Consider the following 21,450-nt stretch of genomic DNA (forward strand, 5'->3'; position numbering starts at 1 on the left):
TTGTCATGGCACATTCTCAGACAAAGCGGGTTCTTAATCCCTTTCGCAACGCAACTCCCCGAATTCGAAAAGCATCATCATCCATTCCTCAACCTCTCCACAATCTCATCAAACCAAGCACCCCTCTTTTCATAGAACCGAAGCGCATGCTAGACTAGCTCATCAAGTCCTCGCTTCTCGACACCACCCAGACCACGGTCAATGTCCTTCCTAAGCTCCTTGGCCTGAGCGTCCAGCGATCGGGCTCCTTCATGGTCACCTAGTTTATCATTGGTCTCGGCTGATATCTCCATAGCCTGGATAATAGTGTTGATGTTATGCTCTCCAAGAAGCGATCCCCGTCCCTTCAATAGTTCCTCGCCCTTGGTCTTAGCCGCAGTGAGCTTCTCGCCGCTCTGATCACGGAGAATGGGGACGAGCACGGACAGGGTATCGAGCTTGTGCGGATGAACAGGACCTACAACACAAGGAGGGGACTCGAGGGCTTCGCGCGCGAATTGCTCTGCGTAGCTGGGGTCGCCGAGGCCGTGATGGGAGACGGCGATTCCCCTTCTAATTGCAGCAGCGAGGAGATGAGCGTCGTACGACATACTTTGCGTTTTGCGCTGGTGGAAGTGTTGGTCGCATTCTAGGCCGAGATCTAAGGCTTCGGCGTAGCGGGCTTGGGAGTTTAGTGTGCCCATATTACGGACCACTGTTTGTAATGTTCGAAGGTGTGTAGGCTTTTTTATCTGGGTTCGAACCGAGAAAACAGTCTTGTATATTGCTTTTGCTTGCTGATGTCGTTCTGACAGCTCATAAGTCTGCGCTAGGTTTTTCAGAACATTGAGGTGACGAGAGACAAAAGAGATTGTTAAGTCTTTAAGATCTGAAAGTAGGCGTTGTTTCTGGAAAAGGATGCTGGAGGAGACGAGCTCAGCGTCACGATACCGTCCTTGCTCTGCGTATGCAGTAGCCAGAGTTGTTGCGTTTAGGGAGGCCACCCGTTCATCGAGCTCTGGGAGTTGGGAAAGCATCATGCTTGCTTCGAAGGCCATGTTTTTTGCATCCTCATAGCGCGCAGCCTGGAGTAGAACTGATGCAAGTTTGGTCATGATGAGTGGAAGCTCCTTGTCTATCCCATTTTCTGAACTCGCCAGGTCAATGGCTTCTCGGTATAGTTCCTCTGACTCCTCTATCTTGCCCAGGCTGCAGCATACCGAGGCAAGATACGTAAAAGCAGACAGAGCGCGGTATTGGCCTGGCTTTGTATGTAGCCTTGCGAATCTTACAGCATCTCGCGCTCAGCTTCGGCTTGGTAGTCGTTCTCGTTCAAGTGAGATGCAATAAAGACCATCCGACGGGTGTTGATTAACAGTTTCGCTTGCGCAGATTCAACCGGATATTGCGACGCGCTGTACAGGTATTTGGACGCATTCTCACCCTCCCCTTGATAGATGTATTTCAGGCCAAGCTGACACTTGGTAAGGATCGACCTAGGGCTATCATTGCCAAACATCTCGGTCTCAAGTTAAACTAGTCTGTCTCGGAAAGTCTCAGCCAACTCATACATTTCTCGAGATTCGTAGTGATCTGCCAGGACACCCAAGGCCGCAAGTGCGTCCGAGTTCTTTGTACCCCCAACCTTCGTCGTGCACTCTAGCACTTTGTGCCTAAGAAATTCGGCTTCAGTAAGATGTTTCTGACTCTCATTATAATGCTCATGACCAGCTGCTAGTAGGTTCATAGCTATAACTGAGTCACGAAAAGCTAGCCCGTTGACTTCGGAACTGAGCTCCAACGCCTTGTTGGCCAATGTGATCCCTTCTGCATATTTGCCCAATTTGTAGTGGGCAGCGGTTTGATACAGTGAGGACAGGAGGCCCCTCATGCAATCCAAGCTAGAAACTCCTGCATCCAAACTGGCGATTTCCGCGGAAAGTCGATTTGCCTCTTCCGATTGACCAAGCACAGAGTAGCCCGAAGCAACGAATGACATAATCTCAAGAGTCCCTAGATTCTCTCTCCCAAAGACGCGTGTATAGGACTCTAAAACATCCTGGAACAGTTCTTCGGTTTCTGCAAAGCGGCTTTAATTGAAATACGCGTTGGCCAAATTTACTTTGGTTGGCAGAATATCCGGATGATCCGGTCCCAGAACTGCCAGACGAATTGCAAGAGCTTTCTCATGGCACTCGTCTTCTGGAAGTCCATCTTCAGCCTGGGCATGAGCTAGAATATCGAACTTCCATGCGACCAGAGACGGCGGATAGTTATCGCTAGCTTCTATCAACTGGACAGCTCTTAAGCCAAGACTTCGGGCTCTGCTGATTTCGCCGGTGTTGAAGCACGCATGTGCCGCTCGAATCAACGCCTCGATGCTGGACTTGTGTTCGATGCCGAACACAAATGTGCGAAGTGATAGTGCCTGTATAGCCCAGGTAATGCTGTTATCCTTCAGCTCAAGGTAGCCACAAGTGTATGAGATGTTAATCATTAGATCAGCGGCACAGATAGCGCATGGCTTATTGTTTGGAGCATGCATTGCGGTCATGCACTGTTCGTGGAAAATGGGGGCCACTTTGTCACTGACAGGTGTCTTGAGCTCATCCGAGGAAAGCAGGGTGACAGCATATGGTAAATAAGCTTATCAAATCTCTATCTCTCGTTAGGCTGTCTCTTCGACATTGGGGTAGTTCTGCGAGACTATTCTAAGTGTTCTTGCGATCTGGAAGGAGAGGAGGGATTGCTGATTTAACCAGTTTCTTGCCGCTAATTTGACCAAGCGGTGCAAGTCGTACGTTTTGTCAGGTCTTTTTGTCCTCGCCGCGGCTGATGCCCGTACGGTAATCAAACTAAAAGCTTGCAGTGTCCCTAGCGCCTTGGTAATGTCATCCCTTGTCCATTGGTATGGCTTGGGCGTCAACAATAGACATCCTCTTCTGCAGTTCACCAGCAAGCGGATCCTTACTCTCGACGTACTCGAAGGATATAAGTCAGGTGGTAGCGATTGGATTGCTACTGTCACCGTCGCGGATGGAGTCCTCGAAATCTTCACTGAGAAGCTTGATTTGTGCGTCAGGACTTTCATGGTAGATCTCCAAATACTCTTCTGCGCCAATTGAGTTTTGATACATAGAAGCGGATGCTTGGACAATAGCAAGGGGAATGCCACCAAGTTCATCGCAGAGTTTATGGAAACTCTCGTTATCAATGTCAGTACCCAAATTGCTCGCCAGTAGCTCTTGAGCATGGCTACTGCTGAGCGGTTTCAATCGAATCAGGTTGGCGGCGCCGACAAATCTTACCGAAATGAATAAAGGGCTGAAACTGTTGATCGGCTTCACTCAGTCTTGCATGACGGGCCTGTCCATCCCCTGCGCATCTCAGTTCTCGACATGTCAGTTTTGGGGCTTCGTTGCAAATAAGCGTCCCATCTGTCCGGCATATCGCGCAAACTGCAGGATCACGATATTGATGAAGATGGGATGGCTCGAAAAGCTGATCATGTTCCGCGCCTGGGTACATCGCTGATTTCAGCTTTGGTTGTAGATCCTCATGGCATCTGCAGGTATTCTGTCGCAGAAGCTCAGCGTGTTATTCTGTCTCCAATTTGCGCAGTACTGACTGAAACAAAGAGGATACTCTCCCAGTACTACTTTGCAACGTATCTTTCGGTTCAAAGGTCATTGGGTACCGCCTCCCAAAATCATACTGGATCAGGCATTGACTGACAATCACATCCCCCAGGTGGATTTCCGTCCGATGCTGAAGCTCATGCGGTACCCCTCCACATATACCGACGATCAGGGCCAGCTTGATGTTGGGAAAGCTGACTCCTAAGCCAACAGCGACTCCGGCGGCGCAAATAATGGTAATCTCAAAATTTAGCCGGCTCTGGGGACTCGTCTACCCACCGAAAGTATATTGCTGTTGAACACAACACTGCTTTTCACGTCATACAAACCCCGCCAACAGCGACAACTCTGTGGAACATCTACTAACCAAACCGGTCATATAAGCAACTACAATTGATTAATGATCACCACCCCGCCGGCATGTCGCGATCGCAGCCCTGATTGCGCCATTGCTCATTTGTAATCCGACTACATATGTCTATATAACCAGGCAAGCTACCCCTCAGCTCATATCCAAATCTCAATCATCTGAGACAAAATAAAATCACATAACTAACAATGTCAGACAAACAACTCCACCTCACAGCATTCATGCGCCCGGTAAGCCTGCATACCGGGGCATGGCGATACCCAGGTTCATACCCGGACGCCAACTTCAACCTTGCCCATTTGAAATCGTTTATTCAAAAGCTCGAAGCTGCCAAGTTTGATGCGTTTTTCATGGCAGACCATCTTGCTGTGCTGAATATGCCCGTCGAAGCACTCAAGCGCAGTCACACAGTTACCTCGTTTGAGCCATTCACATTGCTTTCTGCGCTTTCGGTCGTCACGGATAAAATTGGTCTTGCGGCAACGGCTTCAACGACATATGATGAGCCATACCATATCGCTAGACGATTCGCATCGCTAGATCATCTGAGTGGTGGCCGCGCAGCCTGGAACATCGTTACGACGGGGAACCCCGAGTCATCCAAGAACTTTGGAAAGGACGAGCACCTCGAACATAGCGAGCGGTATAAGCGAGCTAGAGAATTTTACGATGTTGTCACAGGGTTGTGGGATAGTTTTGCAGACGATGCATTTATCCGCGACAGGGAAAGCGGGGCCTATTTTGACCCGGAGAAGATGCATGTTCTTAACCACAGCGGCGATGATTTGAAGGTACGAGGGCCGCTAAACATCGCGCGTCCGGTTCAGGGATGGCCGGTCATTGTTCAGGCTGGGCAGAGTGAGCCTGGCCGACAACTTGCTGCTGAGACGGCGGAGGCGGTGTTCTGCTCGCCACGCGATATCGAAGGCGCAAAAGCGTTGTATAAGGATATCAAGGGGAGAGCAGTAGCTGCGGGACGGAGCAAGGACCACCTGAAGATTTTACCAGCTGCATTTATACTTGTCGGTGATACGGTCGAAGAGGCAAAGAAGAAGAGACTTGAGCTGGATAGTCTCGTTCACTACGACAGTGCTATTGCATCGCTGTCTATTTCATTGGGAACCGATGCCTCAGGATTCGAACCAGATGGGCCCCTGCCTACTGACCTTCCTCCAACAAACGCAAGCCATACGAGTCGAGCTGGAGTGATCAAGTTGGCGGCGGACGAGAACTTGACTGTCAGACAGTTGGCGCAGCGGTTAGGCGGATATTCAGGGTTGGCGTTTGTGGGGACCCCCGAGTCGATTGCGGAGGAAATGGAGACTTGGCTGAATGAGGAGGCGTCCGATGGGTTTACCGTCGTATTCCCATTCTTACCACAGGGATTGGACGATGTGACACAGCGCGTGGTACCTGAGTTGCAGAAAAGGGGAATTTTCAGACAGGATTACACCGGCAACACCCTGAGAGAGCATTTAGGGCTTCCCCGTCCGCAGAATCAGTTCTTCGCGTGATTTTCCCAGGATGCAAAACGAATGATAGTGACTGGCCAGAGATAGCAAAGACAGTGGGTCAAATTGATACGATACGAGAGACGATAATGAAGATAATGAATCAAGATAAGCTTACAAAATAGTTGCAGCAGTTGGAGTAATTTCTCTGTACCCGATCAATAGCCGGCGGAGATCCTCCGTGCGGGGGACTTCTTTCTCTTCTACACCTCGAAAAGAAAGACATAATGTCAGTATCTACTACAAGTAGAGGCCTCTACCAGCCCTTCCAGTGTCTCATCTGCCAGAGTCGCTTCACCCGCCACGAGAACCTCAAGCGCCATGCCCTCCTCCACTCCCGCTCGCAGGATGAGCCCCAACTGCCCTGCGACTTTTGCTCTGCGACTTTCTCACGACCAGACTTGCGAAATCGGCATATGAAGAGAAAGCACCCTGAGCAGGATCAAAGACGAGCAAAGAAAAGGGCGCATCGCGAGTCGTCGGTTTCTGTATCGCCACCGGAGAGCAATGACGGGCTGCTACAGGTTGAAGACAATAATTTGGGATACCCAGGATGGAACGCATTGCAACAACCAGAGACACCGAGGAGCGCAGAGAGGTCGCAGGATATTTCAGAGTTGATGCAGGAAGCCATGAGCGAGCCCCGCATCGACCGGATCGGACAGGATGTCATGGACTTGCAGACTCTGCTGGAGGCTGGACCGTCAATACTCAAGCAGAATAATGTCCCCTCTCCTGATTTTACGGGGATCAATATTTACGAAGACTGGTCTCCTTCTTCACGGCAGATTACAACAGGCTGCGATCTTTTCTTCGCTCATGTCTCGCACTTTGTCCCATTCCTCCACCAGCCGACGTTCGATCCCAGTCAAACACCGCATCTCCTTTTACTTAGTATGCTCTCCCTCGCTTACCAGTATGACGACGATCCAGAAGGTGGTTCAAATACCGGCGCAGAACTATCGAGACAATGCTTCCACCGAGCCCGCACCCTCCTCAAAGCCGAGCACGACACCGACACCCCCGAACCCTTCTCCTCCAACATCGCCACCGTCCAATCCTACCTCCTCCTCCAGATCTGCGCTATGATGTACCTGTGTGGCCCGGACTCAACCTACGCCCTGAAAATGCACAGCGCCATGATCTCACTTTCCCGCTCAGCAGGACTAATGCAGCCTATCCCCGTTGAACCCTCATCTACACAAGACCTCAAGACCCTCTGGCACACCTTCATCAAATCTGAATCGCACAAACGCACGTTGTTTGCAATACACCAGATTGACGCACTATGGTACCAATTCCTCTCGATACCGCGATCCGTCTCCCATCTCGAAGTCAAGCACGATCTCCCCTGTCCGCAGGAGCACTGGGCTGCATCAGCACCGGAGGAATGGGCGCATCGCCAACTCGTCAAGCAGCAGGGTCCATCACTACAATACGCCGACGCAGTGCGGCGATTCCTCTCGCATGATTCGGCCTCTAGTCTAACGTCAATACCTTCATTCGACCCCTACGGCGCCATAAACATAACGCAGTTCCTCATCTCCAGCGCGCGCGAGATCTCAGGCTGGTCCACTATGACCGGCATGCTGAGCATCGACCGTTTCGGGGCTCTGCGTTCTTCACTACTCGCACTAAACCCATTTATCTGTCCCTCCGACTCGCCATCACCATCACCATCACCATCACAACCGATACACTCAGCAATACCAATCCCACACCCCAAAAACGCCCTCTGCACAGCAACATACGAAACAGCACTTATAGAACTCCAAATCTGGTCTCCGTCCCATACGTCCGGAATAGTCGAGGCTTCTCTCGACGCGGTCCTCTCCGCCTCAACGCACCCGTATCTCTCTCCATCACCCGAAATACTCTGTGAAGAAATTACAGCCTCCGCGATTCAACCGCATGTCGATTGGTTCCTTCGTTACTTGGATGTCACGGTTGATGTAAGGGGCGAAGCGCCGTGGGTTGCGATTTATGCGTACAAGGCTTTTCTCATTGCGTATACGCTTGTTAGGGGGGGTGTGGAGGGGGGTATGGGTGTTGTTGGCGTCGGGGATGGGGACGGGGAGGGTGCTGTGAGATGGGCGAGGGGGGTGTTTGGGAGGAGGAGAAGGTGGGTTTTGGGGAGGTTGATTTGGAATTGTTTGGATGGGTTGGAGAGTGGTGTTTAGATATTTTTAGCGGTTGCATATGCTAAGAAGGGACTTGATCTTTACTGCTGGGATGGATAGGTTGTCTGAACTATTTCCTTCATTGTTAGGTACTTGTAACTGGCTTACATACATATTCGGATACAATAATATCTAGTCCTTGCCATCAAATTCCCAATACCCTGACATTTACATTCCATTCAACCCTAGTTCCATCCTTCCCATCTTCTAACCAAACCAAAGGGATAGTCACATTAATACATCTCATACCTCCACCCCAACGCAACCATCTCATCCGTAACACCCGCCCTCTTAACCTTCTCCACCTCCTCCGGCTGACCGCTATCCAACCGCCGATTCTCCCTTCTTACAAGCCACCTATAAACCGTCATAGTCCCCGCCAAAAGCACTCCAGCCCCCATAAGTGTCCCAAAAGCCGCATAAAAATGCGGCGCCTCATAGTAAAGATAACTCGCCCAGATATTACTCGTGCCACCAATCGCATTAACAAGCGCACTCGCCGCAGCACGCTTAGATACCGGCCGCGCAAGATGCAGATTAATCGTCTTGTACAGTAATAACTGCGGTCCAACAGATGCGAAGGGGAGAATCATCATGGCGAAGTACCGCGCGCCGACGTTGAGTGTCGCCATGGGGATAATGTACATTACTACCGTTATGGCCACGCAGATGAGGATGAGCGGGTAGACTGTGTTCTTTGCGTCGGAGTAGTACATTATTCCGTAGTAGACGCCGCCGGCGAGGATATAGGGTGGTGCGGTTAGAAGGAGGGAAACGGTCTCGCCGAAACCAAGCGAGGAGACCAGCGTCGGGAAGTAATTCGCTATACTCCCCTGGACCTGGGAAAGCATATTGGCGAAGATCATGAGGAGGAGTTTCGGGTCGCGGAGGGCCTTTGTAAACCCTGTCAAAAGGGGCTCGGATTCAGTTCCCTCTGCGGCACCGGCTTCAGATTCGATGCGGTAGACTGCTAGGTCTCGTTCGAGTGGTGTAAGGAGGCGGGAGTTATGCGGGAACTCCGGCATAATCAGGGCACAGATTACGCCTATCCCGACGGTTGCACTGCCCTCGATTATGAACAGCCACTGCCACCCTGCTATCCCGTGTGCGTTGTCGAGCTGGAGGATTGCGGCTGCGAAGAGGCCGCCAAAGGCGTTGCCTACTTGTTGCGCGATGTACAGGCCTGCGATGCGCTTGCCCAGTTCGGCCTTTGTGTACCATGCTGAGAGGTAGTAGATTGCGCCTGGGAAGAAGACGGCTTCGGCTATACCGAGGATTGCGCGGATGGCGAGAAGTTGCCCGTAGTTCTTTGCTGTGGATGTTACGGCTGATATGGCGCCCCAGACAACCACAGCACAACAGATGTACATTCCCGGCCGGGCGATCTTGGTAATGAGCAAGTTACTCGGGATCTGGAAGGGGAGGTATCCGACGAAGAGGATTGAGACGGCTGTAGCGAATTGATTGGTGTCCATGTTTAGGTCCTCCATTATACCCTGGAGTTTTGCGGAGGCTAGGTTCTGACGATCGATGTAGTTTAGGATGTATAGGATGCCGATTGTAGGGAGGACAACGAGGTCGACCTTGCGGACGACCTTGGTGTTGAGTTTCTTGAGCTCGACTTCGTCGAGGCCCCGGAGGGACTCGGGCATGCGGGATAGGGCTGCCGCATTGCTGGTGAGGACTTGGCCTTCTGCTGTTGAGGCCTTGTCCTCGTTGGACTTGATGGAGGAGTTGTCTTTGTCCATGGTGGACAAGTACATGCAGGTGCAAAGTACACTGGGTGCAGGCAGGTGGCTCAGGTGCAGGCAGGTTTTCCAATTCAAATGAGATGAGTGACTGAATGGGAACGACTGCAGGGAGGCATGATGGACTATATGCCTGTTGTTATCAGTATAGTTCTGTATCTGGCATATCTTCCCCAGACACGAGTGGAGAAAGAGAGATAGTCGGCGTTTGAAGGGAGAGGGAGACCAGACTCCAACTCTCTTAGTGGCTTGAACTTGGGGGTGCATTAGGCCGTTTCCAGCCAAGTTGGGTGCAGTTAGGGCTGGCGTTGGGAGGAGCTCCTCCTTGTGGGGGCGATAAGCAGCTCCTCCGTCATTCTCCAACTAATTTTGTAGATAGCTGTATATTAGACAGCTGTAGACACAATAATCTGAGTTGGCATAGCAAGCCATTGAATTTTCTTGACCACATTTTCAATTGAACAATCTCCCCTCAATACTCACAATGTCCTACGCAACCCCCCTAACAACGACAATCCAAAACCCCCGCCTGCGCCTCCTCAACAAACTCCGCGAAAATGCCTACCCCCTCATGACATTCATGGCGCTGCCCTCCGTCCGAATGGCCCAAATAATCGCCCTTACAGGGCTCGATGGAATAATCATCGACTGCGAACACGGCCACATAGGCGACGACGCCATGCACAACTCCGTCGCCGCAATCTCCGCCCTCGGCGTCTCTCCGATAATTCGCATTCGCGGCCCAGCACACGACATTCTGAAGCGCGCGCTCGACACAGGTGCCCACGGAATCATGGTGCCCCAGATTAACAATGCCAACGAGGCGCGTCAGGTTGCTGCATCTTCAAAGTTCCCGCCGCAGGGTGTTCGAGGACAGGGATCTGCGTTCCCGGCTATTGGACATGGATTGACGACGCCGGAATATATGAAGTCTGCCAACGAGACGATTATCACAATGATTCAAATTGAGACGAAGGCTGGTGTTGAGAATGTTGAGGAGATTTGTGCTGTTGAGGGTGTTGATCTTGTTTTCATTGGGCCGAATGATCTCGCTCAGAGTCTGCTTGGGTATACACCTGCCCGCGGCGACGAGCCAGAGTTTGTCGCTGCTGTTGATAAGATCGTCAAAGCCGCTAGGAAGAATGGCAAGTGGGCTGGGCGCATGGTAAACAATGGTACTGTTGCGAAGGAACAGAGGGAGCTGTATGACACTGTCGCCATTACGGGAGATACAAAGGCGATCCAAAACTGGTATATCTCAGAGTTCGATATCGCGAGATCATAGATAGCATAATCATAATAAATAGAAGCAGTCATTGATTTCCTCATCATCTTACCTCGGGTTATCTCGAATAATAAAAGAGTGTAATGTTCTCATCGTACCGTCGCTTGAAATCGTCCGTAGTGCGAAGTGGAATATGAAAGCGAGCACGTACAGATCCTAGTCATCTATGTAGGAAGCAGCGATAAGCGGGAATGAGAGAATCGCACCTTCCTTGCAGATGCAAATCCTGACAAGGAAAGAGCGATCACTCCCCGGTAAAAGGCGCATCCAACAGGAAGGACTTGGGCAGTGCCAGATTCCAGTCGTCTGTACATTTTTCCTCGCTCGAGTCACTTGTTGTATAGAGGTACTGGAATTCGATTACAAAGTACGAGTACTATGTCATTTGGCAGTTTTGGACACATAGTTTAAACATCAATCATCAATTCTCTATTCTATTTACATATAATATCTAAACCTGAGCAATGCACTCAATCTCAATAACAGTTCCCTCACCAGGAGGAACAGCCTGCAAGCACGAGCGCGAAGGCATAGGCTTGGGTAGAAAGTCAATGTATACTTCGTTCATGGCGGCAAAGTCCTTCATGTCTGCGAGGTAGACGTTGTACTTGACGACTTGTTCGAGGGACGAACCGGACAGTTCGAGGACTTCTTTGAGGTTTTGGAGGACGGTGCGCTGTTTAATCGCGTATTAGTTTTACGTCTATGGATGGGGAATTGTTGGTAGGAAGGTGACCGTACAGTAGCTTGCTTGATCTCCCCGGTGGCGGTTTGGCCGGCGAGGAAGACGAGGCCGGGGACTTTTGTGGCGGGGCCTAGATTGCACGTTAGTTGAAGGATGTGAGATAGAGGTCTGATGGACATACAGTTGTGAGGCTTAGGAGGGAACTTCTCGCTGGAGATGAGTTGGCGGGACATTTTGGCTTTGTTGGCGGATAGAAGAGCAGGGGCTTGTTTGGGTTGAGTGTATAGAGAGAGACTCTTGAAAATGAGATTAATATAGAGAGCAAAGACAGCTATTGAATCCTTTAATACACATTACACTAGATGATCGCCGCTCTCTTATCAGTATCACGGAGGAGCAGCGTTATCGCCTTGGGAGGAGCTCCTCCCATCCCCACCATCTACTCCACAGAACGCTAATGCGCCAAGATAGGCTATATAGATCGGCTATACAGAGGAGCTCTCCAGATAAACAGTATCAAGTCGAGATAGGGGGTTGGGGCTGTTTGAGTTAGGGCAAGTGATCATGGGGTGGAAGGCAGCCTGCCCTGTCTGTCCCGATTGAGGAGCTCACGGTCATGCCATTGATGCCTCTGCTCACAGCTTCAACTAACCCTATATAATTGCTCTGAAAGACCTCATACCGATCTTATTCTACCATCAGTACCAAGTACATTGATACTACTACTGCAATTTCAACAGTTGACCAACCATGTCCCCAGCAGCCCCCTTCAACCCACCCTCCCCAACCCTCCACGGCAAGCCCTTCGTCCCAGAATGGAACGCACCCCCAGTGACAAAACAGACCGAGGGCTTCGCAACGCTCAAATCAATTGACCTGTCCCTCCTCGACTCCGAAGACCCCGCCGTAGTCGAGAACCTCATCCAACAAGTCAAAGTCGCCATCCGCGACGACGGCTTCCTCTTCCTCGAGAACTACGGCGTCTCGATTGAACAGCTGCACCGCCAATTCGCACTTGCGCAGTACCTCTACAATAACATCAGCGAGGAAGATAAGGAGCGTCTTCTGTTTGATCCGGATACGGGGAGGTGGTCGGGGTATAAGCATCCCTTTGGGTTCAAGGTACGTACGCCACCTATCAATCCCATCTAATCCTCCCCAGAACCTAGATGCAGACGCTAATTTGTATGCTCTATACAGCGCCACCGCGGGCCCACAGACGGAATCGAGCAGTTCAACTGGTACAATCGCGAATGGAACGACCCCAGCCGCATCCCAACCTGCCTGCACCCCTTCATGGACGAAATTGAGGCCTTCTGCAACTACCTCACGAAGTCCGTAAACAGACGCCTCCTGACCCTCTTCTCTCGCGTCCTTGAACTACCAGACGATTACCTCTGGAATAACGTGCAGTCTCACGGATCCCCAACAGGGGAAGGGTACTTCCGACATGCGCTCTTCAGACCCGTTAAGAAGGAAACCTCTGAGGCGTCGAAGGGCTTGAGAATGCACGGACATACGGACTTCGGCCTTACAACGCTGCTCTTTTCCGTGCCGATCTCGTGTCTCCAGATTTGGGGACGAGATGAGAAATGGTATTATGTCCCCTATCGACCTGGTGCGCTGGTTGTGAATATCGGTGATACACTGGAGATTGTCTCGGGGGGCCACTTTAAGGCTACGCGTCATCGTGTCTTCAAGCCACCAGTTGATCAGCTCAATGAGGAACGGCTCTCCCTTGTGCTGTTTAACTCGTCCGTCGGAGATCTCAGGATGCAGCCTGCTGCCGGTACGTATCTCTATTCATTCCCTTCCCTTCTAAACATTGCATCTGCTGATAATAGGTGTAATGCAGAGTCACCCCTCATCCAAAGAGAAGGCTGCATCGAGGAGCAGGGCGTATACCGCGAGTTTAAGCGGCTCACGGAAGCAGGAAAACTCGTCCCCTCGAACAAGGAATGGCGCGAGATCCAGATTGCGACTGCGACGGATCCGACGGATACGGTGCATAACCGGGTTGGTGTGCATCAGGTTCTTGTTGACGGGAAAGTTATGCATCAGAGGGAGTATATGGGTGTTAAGGTTGTGTTGCCTGTTTGATCTCCTTCTGGGGGGGTCTTGGTTTACTTTGAATGTCTGATGTACTGGTCTTTATTTATGAGTTTATGTATTTCAATGCAATGCAATTGATTTCTTTCTTTCTATCATGGTAAAGTAAACTATGGTTGTAGGCTAAGGAAGACAATACCCCCCATCAATAAGCACATCACTCCCCGTCATATACGTACTCGCATCACTAGCAAGATACAAATACAACCCCTTAATCTCCTTCGTATGCCCCTGTCTCCCTAGCACAGCCATGCGATAAGCCTCATTCACCGTCGCCGGACTAGCACCCATCTTTGTATCAAAGAACCCCGGGGAAACAATATTAACGCGCGCAAATTCCCTCCATTCGCGCGCGAGACACTTGCCAAATTGCGTGACGAAGGCCTTGGTTCCGTTATAGATTGGTTGGTCGGTGGGGACGTTTACGACGTGTGCGCTCATTGAGGATGTGATGATTAGCACGCCTGAGCGCTGGCGCGCGAAAACTTCACCGGCGTATTTGGCGCAGTAGACTATGCCGTCTACGTTAACGGAGAGTTGCTTCTTGTATTCGGGGAGGGTTTGCTCGAGGATTGGTTTGGAGATGGCCATTCCTGGTTGATGTTAGTACTTGTCACTTCGATTAAGGTTCTAGGATCGTGAGAGGGTAAAGGGACGAACCGGCGTTAGCGACAAAGACGTCAATCCGGCTGAAGTCCTTTACGACGGCGGCGATGGTGCTCTGGACTGCTTCGGCGTCGGAGACTGTCACGCCCATATTAGTTCTTCTTCTCTCATTCCACTTGGCATTGTAGGTATGCTCGTTGCTCACCGTCAACCTTGTAAGCCTTTGCCTTGACACCATGCGTCTTAGCCAACCCCTCGGCCTTTGCGATCGCCGCATCATTCCTACCAACCAGCCAAATTAGCATTACATTCAATCTCATCCATTCCCTCTCACTCTGTTTTCATATCTAAAAGGACCGGAGAAACTTACGAATTATACCAAAGCGCAACATCACCGCCGGCCTCCGCATAAGCCTCGGCAACCGCATACCCAATTCCATCAGCCGCGCCATTCACAACAGCGACTTTGCCATTCATCTTGAATTGCTCGAGGACATTGGATGGTGTGTCGGGGAAAGGCCGGGGGAAGCCGTCGCGCACGACGGCGCAGTTCTCTGCGTTCATGGACATTATGGCGGTTATTGTCGCGTTAGCGGATAGAGAAGATCCAGGAGAAGATGATCTAATGCTTGGAATGGTTTGTAACTGAGAGTTCAAGGGGCTGGAGTTATTTTAAAACACGGAAAACAAAGGACAGCTGGTGGTCGGGGAGATGTACCCCGGATGGAGGGGGAGGGGCTGCGGGTAGGGACGGGGAAGCGTCGGCGGGTTGTCGACCGAGGGTCCACTACATACAATGCCCGGAGTTGGCGCCGAGAGACTTGGAGCTAGGACCGAATGCAAAGACACCAAGAAGTCCAGCTATCTATGTCCAATAGGGCGAGTTGGACAAAAATGCGAGTACGCTTCATACCAGCAAATTGAAAGTTAACTAAAGACCGTACTCTCATTCTATACCTAAGCATCTGTCTTTCATCCTATAAACCGATAGGTCGCTAAGACTGCTATCCTAAAAAACAATCCCACCCCCATCAACAACAATATCCGCCCCATTAATATACCCCCCCGCCTCCCTACTCGCCAACAAAACAACAGCCCCAGTCAACTCACTAGGAACCCCCATCCTCCCAAACGGATTCCGCTCGGCCCAAATCCTCCTATGCCCCTCCAACCCATCCCCCTCATTAAGAATCGTATCCATATATCCGGGACTAATCGTATTCGTCCTGATCCCAAACCTAGCCCACTCAGCAGCCAACGAGCTCTTCAGCATAAGCAGCGCCGTCTTGCTAACATTATACGCAGACTGCGGCTGCGGGAAATTCACGCGGTGCGCAGAGATCGACGCGATGAAGGTTATGGATCCGCCTGTGCCTTGCTGCACCATTCGTTTGGCGGCTGCCTGAGCGCAGATGAATGCACCCACTGTGTTTACGTCAAGGACCTTCCGGAATTGAGAGGGGGGCATGTGTAGTGCGTCGATGCAGCCTACTATACCCGCGAAGCAGCAGAGGACGTCGATGGAACCAAGGACATTCTTGGCTTCGGTAAAGGCGCCGTCGACGGCATTTTCATCCGTGATATCGCATTTCGCAGTAATAATCTTTGCATTGGGGAACTTGGAGCGCAGCTTGGCGATTTCGGGCTCTGAGGTTGCGGGGTTCATGTCGAGGATTAGGAGGCCCGATAGGCCGTGCTCGAGGAGGGCGTTGCAGGCTGTTAGACCTAGTGTTCCTGCGCCGCCTGTGACGACTGCATTCCCCGTGACGGAGAAGCGCTTTTCTGCGCTTGTTGGTGCGTCTTGGGGCGGTGCGGCGGTTTGGGATGTAGGTGAGCCGTCGCTGAGGGTCATGGAGGGGACTTGGCGGCTGGCGAGGGCCTCGCGGTCTGTTAGGGTGGACATTTTGGTTGCTGATGTTATATTCTGAGGCTATTCGGTGGATATGCGTAGGAGAGACTTTGGGGAGACCTTGGAGTAATTGCTGCTGAGGGGTAGCTTATAGGTATGCAGAGTGGCATCACCCCCGGGGCGCATCCTACCGATGGGGGTCGGAGGTGTACCGATGCGCCGCCTCGATGCGAGCCGTATCGTTTGCATTAATGTAAGATGATGTAGACCAAGACTTTTTGTTCATTTACCACGCCCTCGCTGAGGTCTCTGGTGGTCTCCTCGAAGTAAGAACAAAAGCAAAAACATATTCAATTTGATATTTCGTAGCTCATAACTTCGTTTTGACCATTCATCACGTCGCTCTTTCATACACCTTACACCGGATATCTTTAATACGGACCCTTGATAAGAGTCTTGACACCCTCGCCTCGTCCAGCACACTCCCACGCCGCGCTAGCCTTCTCGAACGGGAAGACACTGGTCACAAACTCTCCCATCATCTGTCCAAGTCTTCCACCAGGCTTGGTGGCAAGACTAATTCCCAATTTGAAGTCCCCTGGTCCATATCGGAAGCACCCCTTTGCTGTGATCTCTTTCTCGCACATCTCCGCAATAGGAAAGTCGATTGTGCGCTTACCCATTCCGGCTTGCACGTATGTACCGCCCATTCGGAGACCGTAGATAGCTGTTTGGATGGAGGGAGGTGCACCAGATGCGTCAATGGCGATGTCGACGCCTTGACCAACGCCGGCGTTGAAGTTGATGTCGAGAGCTTCCGAGTGTGTGGTAAGGATTCGGCGAGCGTTTTCCTCGGGCGTCACATTTTTCTCAGGAATGTAAGTTCGGCTGACATCGTCGCCTACGACTTTCTTTGCAAACTCAAGTCTGCTCTCGTTGATATCAACGGACACAACAACTCGGGCTCCGAATTCCCGGGCCACAGCTGCAGCAAAGATACCTACCGTCCCAGCACCAAAGACAATGACTGTATCGCCGGGCTTGATGTTCGCCAACCGGACGGCATGTGTTGCCACAGCCAGGGGCTCAATCAGGACGGCCTCTTTCAACCCAACTGCCGAGCCTGAGGTTTTCGGAACTTTGAAGCAAAAATCGGCAGGCACCTTAAAGTACTTTGTGAGTGTTCCATGAAAGCCTGACCCTGGATCCGCAGCAAACTTCATCTGTGGGCAGAGATTGTAGGTTCCGGCTTTACACCTCTCGCAATGTCGACATGAGTATCCCGGTTCGATAGCAACCATATCGCCCGGGGCTAGAGAGGTGACAGCGCTACCGACGGCGTGAATCGTTCCGCTGGCTTCGTGGCCCACTGTAATCGGCGATGTGGAGGAGACGAACGTGCGGATTCCACCATCGTGCCAGAAGTGAACCTATTCGTAGATTTCAGTCAAATTAACTCTGTCTTTTATAATAGGCTTGGTGAGACTCCATACATCGCTGCCGCAAACGCCAGTGTATGCTATTCTGACAATCACGTCGTGTGGATTTGTGAGAGTTGGAACCGGACGGTCCTCGAAGCGGGCATCGTGTGGACCGTACAGAAGGCAAGATAGATTTTTGTCGTCTGAAGCCATTTCTGCGTAGAGTGCAGATCGTTGAGAGAATGTTCAATCCCATCATTGCCTGCCGGTGGCCAACTTTCTTGATAACAGCTGTTGCGATGATCGGTCGACGGACCGCCGATACCCTTCGTACTTCTGTAGGGTCATGGGAGTCTGCTCCGATCAACGTCAGTGGCGGCTGGTTACATCAACCGTTTGACTTAGATCGGCTAGATTCCCGACCCATCCAGACCAGATCCCATTGTATGCCCAGTGGGTATACTCCCAGGCACATAATCGAACAAGTCGACCTCATCTGTGCCCGGAAACCCATTCAGCCCTTGGAACAGATCATTCTCCCACGATGTGTCTTCGAAGAACATTTGCAACGACGGATCAATAGCGAGCGGTGCCAGCGCAGTATCACTGACTTCGGCATTTGCAACAAGATCCTGTGCCTGAGGCTGGTATGAAGGTTCATAATCTCGTAGTTGCGGCTGTCCAGGCGATCGGCCCCGAATCCTATCAAGAACCGCAAGACATCGCATTGCCGCTCTATTTGTTGCTCCTAGCGAAACCAAACAGTCGCGAGCTCGCGAAATAGATGAGAACCACAACTCTTGGTTCACAGCTGCCAAACTAGTGTCCTGCGACGGACCGAGCCTCAAGTGGTGGATGCTCAATACGACAGTTGCCTGGAAAAGGCAGTATGTCGCATACCAACTCAATCCCGTGTGTAGAGTTTCTGCATAATCGAGGCAGTACGTAGTAATATCCTGTATCGTTTCAACAGCCGCAAAGTGACACATATTCTGCGCCTCTTCACGCTCCGTCGGATTAATGCAAAGACGCTGGCTTCCCCACCAGAGCAGCATACGCAAGTTTTGTTCTTTCCACCCTACTATCGCGCGCGGTCCCCGAAACCATGTCGGGATGTCTTGAGCTGTGAAATAGGATGCCAGCGAGAGGCGCCAGGCTTTCAGTTGGTGGTCTATCGAGCGGGGAGCCTTGAGGTCAAAGGATTGACGATAAGGGGTTGGGCAGGAAATTATTTCGCTGAAGATGCGATTTCCGATTGTAACAAGGCGAGCCTGTACGATGATGGCTGAATATGTGGTTGGCCGGTCCACTGGTGCTGGGAGAGGTGAGTCCAAAATGGTGGTCTGCTTGGTTAGTCTGCTGTCTTTTGTCTCGACGTAAAGAAGACTCACAGAGTCGTCTACATTGTTCGGCAGACGCGTCTCAATAAAAGAGTCGGATGCCATCACTGGGCGACCTGTTGTGAGGCTCAATCCGCTGTCGAAACAGTAGACTACCCACCAAACAGCTCTTCGTCGCTCATTGAACAGGGTGTCGCTCATTTCTCCCGGCACCGGTCTTGAGGGCGGCTCCCGATGGAGGCCCAAGGCCAACGCCATTCGATGCGCAATGCCAATGTAGTTATATCCTGTATTTGGTCGATCGCGCTTTTGGAGATAGTTGCCCTATGCTGTCAGTACGTGACACTGCTAAACAGGCATGTTCGATCAATGTACCAAGAGGAGAAATGCCTGGACAGCGACGAGACTACCCGATTCCAACATTCGCATGGACAGTCGTGACCGCGCAGCCATATAGTAATTGTCTTGACTCAATTCTGTCCCGCCGGTTGATAGCCAGTTCCCGATTGCAAGAACAATGTAGAACAGTAGATGCCAGCTCGAGCGGGTATTGATCTGCTGTCGATTGCGATACTTTTCGCGAAATGTGCTCTCGTGGAGGATTGGGTATGACCGATTATATCCCAGGAAATATGCATCGACCAGATTATCCAAAACTGCTGTATTCGCAAAATGGACTAGCAATGAAGGGCTCCCGGTTTGGCTCGCCCGTGCTGGCGACTCGCCCTGTACGGTCGGATTCTGTGCGGGATTCGGATTCTCGGGAAGTAGATCGGAGATGGTCTGTAAGAGTCTGGTTCCTGAACTGTTCCCTGTATCGCATTAGCATCAATGGGCCTGCACTCGGAATGTACCTACCATAGTAACCTTCCGACCTTGCCGTTGGCAGCGACACCATCCCATCCGGCTGGTCCCTTGCCATGGAATTTTCATTCCACTCGAAGCCATTGGAGGAATCGGGACTTTCTGATTCGGGCTCCAGTTCCTGGGACAGTTCGACAGACCCTGGGTATTCTGAGTCGGGTGCGACCGTGCGCAAGGCATCTTCGATATCGACATCTGGGTTTAGCCTACGGAGCAGTAATAGCAGACCATTACAGCGACTCTCCGCATCGTCCAGGTTTCTGTAAGGTCAGCGATACAGGCTTTCTTTTCAAGTACAGCTATACCTACCGTCTTGTCAGTGGCGTCCGAGATGGCCTTGGCCCAAAAACACAGAGCTTATTACTCTTTGCGCAGTACGAGCAAGGGTTCGTTCCAGAACACTGACAGCGTGAGCAAATGGCCATTCAGATCTCTAATCAAGGGCATCCCTTACCTTGCTTTTCCGTTTCTAGTATCCTGCATCAGTCAGCTATTCGTTGACCGTCGGGGGTGTCTTACCCGGCATTCTGTACACTTCGCTCGTTAGCCAGCCGATAAGTATTCGAAGGCAGGATGACATACAGCTTTGAGATCGGCAGTTGCTGACCTTCTATTGGTAATTTTAGGCATTTTGGATGATCATGATGGATGTGCATGAAGCCGGAGCACAGTCGGAGAGAGAAACGTGGAGGAAAGTCTGGGGTGGTCGGGGAAGACCGTGCGTGGATGATCTCATCGGACCACTGCCGACCGAAACCACCAGAGAAGGAAGGCACGAGCACCACTGGACCATCGCTCCCTCCTCACAAGCAAGAGAAAAAACACAGCATGGGAAGGTACGACCGGTATATCTTAAATCATTGAATTAGGAAGGATCAATATTCTGTCCCGACTAGTGTAAGAGATTGCTCTCAGGTTACCATCGTGTCCAGAGCAAAGATATATATTTCGAACTAACGATCTACAACTACTTCAACCCTCCTGCTAACAACAGACTCTGCCCCGTCATATATCCTGTTCTCACCAACATCGTGACCACATTTGCCGTTTCCTCTGGAGTTCCTAGTCTTCCCAGAGGAATATTTGATGTAACTCCCGGAACAGCTGCGGCAGATGGAAGCATGCCTGTGTCTCCGATCATTGCTGGCGCGACATCGTTGACGCTGATGTTATACTCTGCCAGGCGTGTGGAAAGATTCTTCATCATTCCAGTGAGACCACCTTTTGATGCAGCGTAATCTAATACTCTGTTAGTACTTGTCAAAGCCCAGGAAGTTAAAAACTTACGACACCCATTTATGCCTCCTCCGGACGCGGCGATTGACGACATGAACACTATGCGTCCCCACCGTTGTTCCTTCATATGTTCGACCACTCCTTTGACGAGGACAAATGAGGCGCGCAGGTTGATTTTCAACATATAGTCAAACTCATCGAGCGAGATATCCCAGACGTTCGTTATGCGTTTTCCGTACCCGGCGTTTGAGATCAAGATATCCGGTCGATGGCCGTGTTCGACGTCAATTTGTTGGAACATTGACTCAATTTGCTCGGGAGATCCGACATCGACTTGATGAGTTGATATATGGAGATCTTTGTCGCTATTTCTGGATTTGAGGTCTGCGACAAGGCCGTTCACGGATGTAGCATTGGACGAGTAGGTAAGCGCGAGATGAACTCCTTCTTCCGCCAGCTGGTGAGCGCAGGCTGCGCCAATGCTAGCCCAATATTAGCATCTGCCCAGTAGTAGATTTTGACAACGTACCCTCCGGATGCACCGGTAATCAAGGCTAGACGGCCGCGGATCTCATTCAGTGACATAGTGAGGGTCGTTAGCTCAGCCAGTAAACGAAATAATGCCAGAG

General features: G+C 51.2%; 11 protein-coding genes across 11 annotated transcripts; 4 read left to right on the forward strand and 7 right to left on the reverse strand.

Annotated features, from left to right (window-relative positions):
• Positions 1-149: 149 nt before the first annotated feature.
• BDV14DRAFT_200317 (uncharacterized protein) lies at positions 150-2,524 on the reverse strand (the record flags this gene model as incomplete). The annotated part of the gene is made up of 4 exons (XM_073773482.1): positions 150-1,188; positions 1,272-1,475; positions 1,551-2,038; positions 2,102-2,524. 4 exons carry the CDS (start codon positions 2,522-2,524, stop codon positions 150-152), a joined length of 2,154 nt encoding a protein of 717 aa, XP_073628015.1.
• Positions 2,525-4,153: 1,629 nt separating this feature from the next.
• Positions 4,154-5,833, forward strand: BDV14DRAFT_208899 (LLM class flavin-dependent oxidoreductase). Its single transcript, XM_073775519.1, has one exon. It carries the CDS (start codon positions 4,176-4,178, stop codon positions 5,499-5,501), a length of 1,326 nt encoding a protein of 441 aa, XP_073628016.1. The 5' UTR covers positions 4,154-4,175; the 3' UTR covers positions 5,502-5,833.
• On the forward strand, positions 5,393-7,782 carry BDV14DRAFT_208903 (fungal specific transcription factor domain-containing protein). The gene has a single exon (XM_073775520.1). The coding sequence runs from the start codon at positions 5,726-5,728 to the stop codon at positions 7,676-7,678; it is 1,953 nt and encodes a 650-aa protein (XP_073628017.1). The 5' UTR covers positions 5,393-5,725; the 3' UTR covers positions 7,679-7,782.
• A 129-nt stretch (positions 7,783-7,911) lies between these two features.
• On the reverse strand, positions 7,912-9,426 carry BDV14DRAFT_189856 (major facilitator superfamily domain-containing protein; the record flags this gene model as incomplete). Its single annotated transcript, XM_073771256.1, has 1 exon — positions 7,912-9,426. One exon carries the CDS (start codon positions 9,424-9,426, stop codon positions 7,912-7,914), a length of 1,515 nt encoding a protein of 504 aa, XP_073628018.1.
• Positions 9,427-9,910: 484 nt separating this feature from the next.
• BDV14DRAFT_200321 (HpcH/HpaI aldolase family protein) lies at positions 9,911-10,711 on the forward strand (the record flags this gene model as incomplete). The annotated part of the gene is made up of 1 exon (XM_073773483.1): positions 9,911-10,711. The coding sequence occupies one exon, from the start codon at positions 9,911-9,913 to the stop codon at positions 10,709-10,711; it is 801 nt and encodes a 266-aa protein (XP_073628019.1).
• A 451-nt stretch (positions 10,712-11,162) lies between these two features.
• BDV14DRAFT_200322 (RidA family protein) lies at positions 11,163-11,629 on the reverse strand (the record flags this gene model as incomplete). The annotated part of the gene is made up of 3 exons (XM_073773484.1): positions 11,163-11,387; positions 11,453-11,526; positions 11,578-11,629. The coding sequence occupies 3 exons, from the start codon at positions 11,627-11,629 to the stop codon at positions 11,163-11,165; spliced, it is 351 nt and encodes a 116-aa protein (XP_073628020.1).
• A 517-nt stretch (positions 11,630-12,146) lies between these two features.
• On the forward strand, positions 12,147-13,496 carry BDV14DRAFT_189858 (uncharacterized protein; the record flags this gene model as incomplete). The annotated part of the gene is made up of 3 exons (XM_073771257.1): positions 12,147-12,518; positions 12,597-13,185; positions 13,252-13,496. 3 exons carry the CDS (start codon positions 12,147-12,149, stop codon positions 13,494-13,496), a joined length of 1,206 nt encoding a protein of 401 aa, XP_073628021.1.
• A 77-nt stretch (positions 13,497-13,573) lies between these two features.
• BDV14DRAFT_62161 (uncharacterized protein) lies at positions 13,574-14,810 on the reverse strand. The gene is made up of 4 exons (XM_073777168.1): positions 14,482-14,810; positions 14,317-14,393; positions 14,166-14,249; positions 13,574-14,098 (listed from the first exon to the last, which is right to left on the reverse strand). Exons 1-4 carry the CDS (start codon positions 14,679-14,681, stop codon positions 13,629-13,631), a joined length of 831 nt encoding a protein of 276 aa, XP_073628022.1. The 5' UTR covers positions 14,682-14,810; the 3' UTR covers positions 13,574-13,628.
• Positions 14,811-15,120: 310 nt separating this feature from the next.
• Positions 15,121-16,014, reverse strand: BDV14DRAFT_200325 (uncharacterized protein; the record flags this gene model as incomplete). The annotated part of the gene is made up of 1 exon (XM_073773485.1): positions 15,121-16,014. One exon carries the CDS (start codon positions 16,012-16,014, stop codon positions 15,121-15,123), a length of 894 nt encoding a protein of 297 aa, XP_073628023.1.
• Positions 16,015-16,206: 192 nt separating this feature from the next.
• Positions 16,207-17,692, reverse strand: BDV14DRAFT_62169 (NAD(P)-dependent alcohol dehydrogenase). Its single transcript, XM_073777169.1, has 2 exons — positions 17,454-17,692; positions 16,207-17,390 (listed from the first exon to the last, which is right to left on the reverse strand). Exons 1-2 carry the CDS (start codon positions 17,592-17,594, stop codon positions 16,392-16,394), a joined length of 1,140 nt encoding a protein of 379 aa, XP_073628024.1. The 5' UTR covers positions 17,595-17,692; the 3' UTR covers positions 16,207-16,391.
• A 99-nt stretch (positions 17,693-17,791) lies between these two features.
• On the reverse strand, positions 17,792-21,406 carry BDV14DRAFT_200327 (uncharacterized protein; the record flags this gene model as incomplete). Its single annotated transcript, XM_073773486.1, has 7 exons — positions 17,792-18,724; positions 18,773-19,045; positions 19,097-19,533; positions 19,580-19,845; positions 20,614-20,824; positions 20,873-21,303; positions 21,351-21,406. 7 exons carry the CDS (start codon positions 21,404-21,406, stop codon positions 17,792-17,794), a joined length of 2,607 nt encoding a protein of 868 aa, XP_073628025.1.
• Positions 21,407-21,450: the final 44 nt, after the last annotated feature.

The sequence above is a fragment of the Aspergillus stella-maris genome (assembly GCF_047715825.1).
Source record: "Aspergillus stella-maris strain CBS 113639 unplaced genomic scaffold BDV14scaffold_28, whole genome shotgun sequence".
Classification (NCBI taxonomy): Eukaryota; Fungi; Ascomycota; class Eurotiomycetes; order Eurotiales; family Aspergillaceae; genus Aspergillus; species Aspergillus stella-maris.